At 34.6% G+C, this 8,368-nt stretch overlaps 1 protein-coding gene across 3 annotated transcripts in view; it reads right to left on the reverse strand.

Annotated features, from left to right (window-relative positions):
- LOC127833863 (uncharacterized) overlaps positions 1-8,368 on the reverse strand; it is a 150,271-nt gene that overhangs the window by 85,352 nt on the left and 56,551 nt on the right. For all 3 annotated transcript variants that reach the window (XM_052359350.1, XM_052359348.1, XM_052359349.1), the window contains exons 3-4: positions 3,268-3,414; positions 698-827 (exon numbers count right to left, since the gene is read on the reverse strand). In XM_052359350.1, coding sequence (XP_052215310.1) covers positions 698-827; positions 3,268-3,414 — 277 coding nt within the window. The remainder of the gene's footprint in view (positions 1-697; positions 828-3,267; positions 3,415-8,368) is intronic.

Below are 8,368 nucleotides of genomic sequence, written 5' to 3' on the forward strand. Positions count from 1 at the left end.
AACAAATTAATTACCCAGCAGTCGATTCTAGTTCATATTGTTTTCATAGCCATTGTCATTATAATTGGGTGTATGGTACTGATTTTACCGCAACAGTCTGTTATCCATGGTTAAAAATATTAATTTAGTAAAACTACACCCTATGTTTTGATCAACGATGGCAAATATTGGTTTAAACTATCATCCAATATGACCATTCATGTACATTTGTATTCATGTGCCATGCAGGCAAATATATTTCTTATGGTATTGTTTTACGTTTTGTAGATGACAATGCCAAATTCATATTTGTTGTATTTTAAAAGTCTAATAATAATACCCTGATAATCTCTAAATAATTTCCTCCCGGTAGACCAAAACCTTTCATTACTTTAACAGCTAAGCAGTATTATTCCTACACTTATTCCTACACATTTATTTTCCATATTTTCAAATTTTCATTTTTAAGACAACCTTGCTCCGACAGCTTTACATTAAAAAAAATAGTTCTCTTACAATCCATAATGTTTCAAACTCTATTGGCATTATTCTCATTCCATGATACAACTTGTATCATACCCAACAAAAGGTAAACAATACTCAGTACATGAAATAAAACAAGAATTGTAATTATTTCAATGATCACTATGTTGGCATCATGAAATTGAAAGCAATTGCCATGAAAGACAACTCACTTATTGCTTTCTCCAGCACTTACCTCCCCTGGGTTTGATTTTTCTTTTCATCCATGATTTTCTGATCATCCATATCAGCAAGACGCTTAACAAGGTCAGCAGAAGCACCCAGGCAACCTTGAGCAGTATTGAGGATCCTTCATTGGCTGGATGCTAAAACATCAGAGTTAACAATATTAAAATGTAGGTATTTACATTTAGTTTCTACATATTTATGCTTGCTTGAGCTTAAGGAAACAGTCTTTCATACATTATTAAAAGTCTTTCTGCTGGGAAGAAACATGCCAGTGTCTTAAGAGTCATCTCTGATTAGGTGGATAGTGTCATCCCTGATTAGCCTGTGCGGACTGCACAGGCTAATCTGGGACGACACTTTATACACATGCATTAAACCCCTTTTTCACAGAGAGTGGCGCATATATTAGCAAAAAATTGGATGAACTTCTTGGTAAACAAGAAATATTAAGCAAATAGGACTATAACAAAAATAGAATGGTCAACTATAAGTTTTCTCATTTACAAGTTTTAATATAATTAACCACAACAACAGCATTAAAACCATATTTCAAACTTCAATCCCTAAATTTTAAAAAGCGTTCAGCCAAAACAATATTACAAATTTTCCTTGAACTATGCAATGTTCAGTTATTCTATCCATACTCTTACAATGGCGCCAAGTAATCCAGAGAATTAAAATAACTGTATTTGCAATAAACATGTAGCATCTCATCAGCTAGATAGGATGCGGGTTGCTTAATTACAGAGTTCCTTGGCCAAACATCTCTATAAAAATGAGAATCAATGATTAAAAACATGTTTCTGCAAGAAGCTTTCACAAGACTATATTAAAGCACTCAAAGACAGACCAGACATTGCTCCCTGTGGACTTGAACTAACATTTTAACCGCCTGGTAACATGAAACAGTAATGGTAATGTATCATACCATGCAAGGGGCCCATGAAAAGTTCCATGTAATAAAAGCCAAAGCATTTACTCTTTCAGTGCTGGAACCGAATTTTAAAGGCCTTTGCAAACAGTTTGGATCAAGATCAGACAAGTTGTAACAATGTAAGATTGGACCCTGCACCAAGCACCAAGGCCAGTTTTGACCCCTGCCAGGGTTATTATGTGAACAAAGTTTGTAAAGAACCACAATACAAGGTTACTTACAAAATATTGAAACATTTGGCCTTAAGGTTTCAGAGGAATAGATTTGGAAGCTTTTTTTAGTTAAGTCTATATTTGACCACTAAGGGTATGACGTTTAAAAGGTCGCGTTTCGTGTTTTGCCCAAAAACGTTTACAAAAACAGTAAACGTTCAAACGACAGTCAATATCAATATAATAACTATTTGGGGTGCAAATTACGTAGCCGACTAGCCGTACGAAGTATATCGATGACGAACTCCGAAATCCGGGTACATGCGGTAAATCCGGGCACTACCGAATTCGGAAGTTATTTATTTCTGATTTTGGTTAGCTCGGACATGAACGGAAACTAACAGAAAATCTTCAATACTTTCCGGACATTTTACAAATTGGCAACGAAACAATGCATATGCCGCGATCTTGAAATATTTTAAGTGATTGATTAGCAAAGTAAAGCACTACGGTAGCGTGTTGAAAGCAATATTTTAGCCAAATTATATATTTATTACGTTTTTGCTTATTAACTGGTTTTTCATTTTATGCAGCCAAATGGTATGCACTTTGTATTTCATGTGCAAAATACGTACATAATATTCGAAGTGTCGTTACCGATACAGTTTTTTTCGTCAGTTTTACATTATGTTCGACGTTTTTTAATTTTTTTTTTTATAGAATGACAAATACACATGTGGTGATACGGATGGTCTGGTTTATGCTATTTTTTGGTTTTAATATGGCGTCATTGCACGAATGGAATATGCACGGAATATAACTTCCAGAAAAAATTACTACTTTCAGTTTGGAAATATGTGATGGTACTGATGCTTATAAAACGGACATAGAGATACCGTTTAAACGGTTAGGTTTCGTTTATTTCATTTCGTTTAAACGTTTAGAAAAATCTGTAAACGTGATACCCTTATTGACCACTAGCTGGGTGCGAACAGTTTCATTTGACAAACTAAAGGGCCAATATACAATGATACATACAAAATATTATTACACATCAAGATGTTGTAGTTTAAGAGATGTGTATTTTTTACTTACAAAGTCTTTTGTAACAATAATAATGTTAAAGATATTCTAAGTTGAAAAAGGGGGAAACACTTTTCAATCGTTAACAATAAGGATGATAATAAAAGTGCATTAAATAATAATCCAACCTTATATCTTAAGGAACAATCTAAGCATGTTTTAATGTTGAACACTGAAAAAAGTAGAAGAACTTCTCCTGACAAATATGTGTCTCCAGACAGACAGACCGAAGGACACACATCTATGGTGATTCCAGCAGCCCTTGATTTACTTTGTATAATTATACAAATATTATAACAAGTATAATACAAGTATATTTCTAACCTTGGCTATTTAAATGCAACTGTATTAAACACTAACCAGGTATTATCAATGCACTCAACAATAAGTACTTATTGTTTTACTCACCACAGAAAATGTCAAGAAAGACTGAGCTCCATTATGCAGTACGCTATGACCCAGTCTGGAACAGGGGACTCCACTCTTGCATCCACTGTGCAATAGCTCTGCTTGAATTGTGTCCCTTGCATTATGTGACTGGAAAAGCAGTTTCACCTGAAACAGTATTATGTCTGTCTACTTAAACTGTTAAAGGAACTATTGATACAAAAAAGAAAAAAGGTACACAAAAACATGTTCTACCATAAGTGTGTAAAACTTTGACATCACGGGGATTACACTTTCTGCCTAAACTGGACTTTTGCTACAAAGATAATTTCTTTGATTGAAAAATAACATAACAGTGGAAATTTTCATCCATAATTAGCCTGTGTGAACTGCACAGGCTAATCTGGGACAACACTGTAAGCATATGCATTAAACCCCTTTTTCTTTGGCCAGTTTATTATATTCAAGTGTCACCCAAATAGAAATAATAGCAATTGCAACAATAGGATTCCAGGGTGAAAACTTATTGAATACATTGTACATTTATACATGGATAATTATAGATTACATGACTGTGTAGAATATGAAAGAAAATTTAAGCTAAAGCCTATTCATTTGAGCTCGAGTACATGATGAACTACCATTAGTTGATCCTCATCATTAATGTTTACATTTGAGCTTGAGTACATGATGAGCTACCATCAGTTGATCCTCAGCACTAATGTTAACATTTGAGCTTGAGCACCTGATGAGCTAACATCAGTTGATCCTCAGCACTAATGTTAACATTTGAGCTTGAGCACCTGATGAGCTACCATCAGTTGATCCTCAGCATTAATGTTAACATTTGAGCTTGAGTACATGATGAACTACCATCAGTTGATCCTCAGCACTAATGTTAACATTTGAGCTTGAGCACCTGATGAGCTAACATCAGTTGATCCTCAGCACTAATGTTAACATTTGAGCTTGAGTACATGATGAACTACCATCAGTTGATCCTCAGCATTAATGTTAACATTTGAGCTTGAGTACCTGATGAGCTAACATCAGTTGATCCTCAGCATTAATGTTTACATTTGAGCTTGAGTATATGATGAGCTACCATCAGTTGATCCTCAGCATTAATGTTAACATTTGACAGTGCTCACTCTGGCCTTCAGAAAATAATAGCCATATTTTTTTTCCTTAAAAAAATAATAGCCAAAACATATGCGGACTTTTCCGCAAAACGGTACTGAAGGCAAAAAGAAAGAAAAAAACATGAATCTCATTTTATCTATGTTTTATTAAATGTATATCTATTGATTTAAGTTATAATATATATATATACTCAAAAACAAGCATAATATCAGTGTGCCATTTTCTTAAAAATTATTATCATGGCTTTACAATAAAGAATACAATCAATGTTGTGGGTGTGACTTAACAAACCAGATCTCAGCTACAGTTACATACACATAAGAATTAAGGGCAGAGGCCCCAACCCACCCAGAGCACTAATTATACTATTTTTTATAGTTTTTCCAATTGCAATTTTTGGTGAATACTCGAAATATTATAAACCACATCTTCCGTATCACCGCATGTGTATTCGTCATTCTATTTTTGCTGTTATGAACTTCGAAAATAAATCATAATGGACGAAAAAAATACAGTATCCGAAAACGGTAATCCGAAAAATTGTACGCGTTTTGCAAATGAAATATGCATAATATAAAATATTAATATGCATAATCTAAAATGTGCATATCGTTCGACTACTTTATCTCTTAATACGGCGTTTGCCATCGGCCGCAATATTGTAGGCAGAGGCCAATATCAATTGTAAATGATTTATTCCAAAAATAACACTTTCGCAATGCCGATCATGTTTACATCAATTAACGTCACAGTGCGTGAGTTAAAATACACCACCTTAGTGTAATTCCAAACACGTGTTTCGTTAAAATTAGCTGACCATGGCATATGCCGGGTCCCTTTGAATTGGGAAAACCAGGTTACCTGGTTAAAAATTGGAATCATTATGTTAAAGCAGACGACAAACAGCGGTAATTACGGGGATAATTAGTTGATGGCGATTAAATAATTATTTCATCAAGCAATGTTCAACGTAATCTAATTGCAGAAAAAACGGCGTGCAAAACAAAACCAGCCAATAATATTAGCAGCGATTTTCAATAATGACGATTAAATAATAATTGGCGAAAAATTAACAAAGATCTAACAGTTACCGATAATTGGTAAAGCACAGGGAGATTAAAGACGTTTTTTCCGAAATATATCACTGCTGTCGGACACTGATTGAGAAAAATGCTCTAGGCCACAATGTCGCAGAAGTTATTGACGCGTGTATGACAATACACAGGGTCGAGTGTGTACACAGGTAATCTCGTTATCGATTTTTCCTGCTTGATGGCCAGATTTGCAGGCGTTTCGCAATCGCGGGACAACATTTAGTGGCAATTTGTTTTTTTTGTAGGCGGATAAAATAATCGCCATTTTTTCTAGACAATTTTAAGAAATAATAGCCAGTTGGATAAAATAATCGCCATTGGCGATAATGTCTGGCAGCAGCGTGAGCACTGATTTGAACTTGAGTACATGATGAACTACCATCAGTTGATCCTCAGCATTAATGTTAACATTTGAGCTTGAGTACCTGATGAACTACCATCAGTTGATCCTCAGCATTAATGTTAACATTTGAGCTTGAGTACCTGATGAGCTAACATCAGTTGATCCTCAGCATTAATGTTAACATTTGAGCTTGAGTACCTGATGAGCTAACATCAGTTGATCCTCAGCATTAATGTTAACATTTGAACTTGAGTACCTGATGAACTACCATCAGTTGATCCTCAGCATTAATGTTAACATTTGAGCTTGAGTACCTGATGAGCTAACATCAGTTGGTCCTCAGCATTAATGTTAACATTTGAACTTGAGTACCTGATGAACTACCATCAGTTGATCCTCAGCATTAATGTTAACATTTGAGCTTGAGTACCTGATGAGCTACCATCAGTTGATCATCAGCATTAATGTTAACATTTGAGCTTGAGTACCTGATGAACTACCATCAGTTGATCCTCAGCATTAATGTTAACATTTGAGCTTGAGTGCATGATGAGCTAACATCAGTTGATCCTCAGCATTAATGTTTACATTTGAGCTTGAGTACATGATGAACTACCATCAGTTGATCCTCAGCATTAATGTTTACATTTGAGCTTGAGTACATGATGAGCTACCATCAGTTGATCCTCAGCATTAATGTTTATATTTGAGCTTGAGTACATCAAAAGCCTCAGGCTTATTGAGACACATTAAAGTCAGTGTCTTTGTAAAACCAGTACTTGGTGTCTTAGGAAGAAATCTTAAAAATACCCAAGAGAAAAATGAAAAACTCTAGAATACAAAAGAGATAAATGGTCTACAACTTCACAAAGTCAATTTCATCTAAAAATGCTTAACTTCTCAATAAATTGCTAACAATTTTGGGGAGACTTCTCAAATACCAGTCTTTCTTTTAATCACTGAAACATCAAATCAATCAGAGTTTCATCACAAAATGACAGTCTGCAATCCTAAATCAAACATTACAATGCTCAGTATTGAAACATTCAGGGAGAGATGTTTTCTGAGTAAACATTACTTCCCTCAAATGAGATCAAATGTGGCTAACTTGGCTAGAAATAGCTAGTTGAACATAAACGTTATATTCAGGTGTGTTATTCCAAGATAACCTATAATATACAAGTGTATACAATTATGGGCGGCATCTTGCAAAAATAGGTCTTATGCCATGTGTGCACAGTGTAGCATTTACGCAGTCTTGACAGGAGCGACCCTGTCCGCAATAAAGTCATGCAAGGCTTTGTCTGGTCTCATTAACCCTTTGCATGCTGGGGAATTTGTCGTCTGCTAAAATGTTGTCTGCTGAATTTCTAAAATAAGTATTTTCTTCGATTTTTTTCAAAGAATATTATCAGAATAGCAAACAGTTTGGATCCTGATGAGTCGCCACGTTCTGTGGCGTCTCATCTGGATCCAAACTGTTTGCAAAGGCCTTCAAAATTCGGTTCCCGCACTGAAAGAACAGACAAGGTAGCTTCTGATCAGAGGGCACAAAACAGTTTATTATTTATGATACTTAATCTCCATGAAACCGATATTCATGTTTAAAAAATTGAATTCATTATACCAAAATACTTTTGTATTCATAAAGATAAATATGAAACTGAAACATTATCATCCCTTGGCTTGGTACAGATAAACTTTTCTCGGATATTTAATATGCATTGCGTTCAAAGTACTGCATTGAGAATAAATAAAAACAGATACCGGTAGTAAATGATATCGTTATTATTATGTCTTTCACAGAAATGACACTATATATAGATATCTTAAAAATGATATTCTGTGTACATCCTGATTTTTTAAAATAAAGGTTGACACTCAATCTTTCAAAAGGGTGCAGTAAGAATTTGCAATCAAGAATTTTTAAAAGAAAAAAAGGAGATAAACAACACAAGGCCGTGGCATAATGCCATTATTTACAGAACATGTTGATTGTCATTTTATTAATGATTATTCAAATTATGCAGGACATGAAAAAGTAATAAAAATTGACCTTTAAAAACAATTGCAACTAAAATCCCACACAACAAAATGCACTGAAACACTTGGAGATTATTCTGTAGTATGATGAAAATCATTCACAAGATTGAGGCAGAGTTGTGTACAGAGAACGGTGTGACGAATGGTTGCGCAAATCAAAAGACATGACATCTATCATATCTTGGCAGACGATAATTAAACAGAGACTGGTCCTGTGATGTACCATATTATGGTATTAACCAGAAACCGTTTACTGAACAAATATTTCACAGTATTGCCAATCATGAAATATTTTAAACAAGAAATATGTTTAAAAAAGATATACGGCGTTGATAGTTCAATGAATGAGATCAAGGATAGCGAATGTCTTTTTCTGTGCAGTTCTTAGCTGCATGACACGCAGTACGGGATGTTATGCGGAGTTTTCGCAGCTTATTTTACATTATTACATATTGCTGGTCATAAACCTATAGATACAAAACAGAAAACCAAAAGAAGA

The sequence above is a fragment of the Dreissena polymorpha genome, chromosome 6 (assembly GCF_020536995.1).
Source record: "Dreissena polymorpha isolate Duluth1 chromosome 6, UMN_Dpol_1.0, whole genome shotgun sequence".
Taxonomy (NCBI): Eukaryota; Metazoa; Mollusca; class Bivalvia; order Myida; family Dreissenidae; genus Dreissena; species Dreissena polymorpha.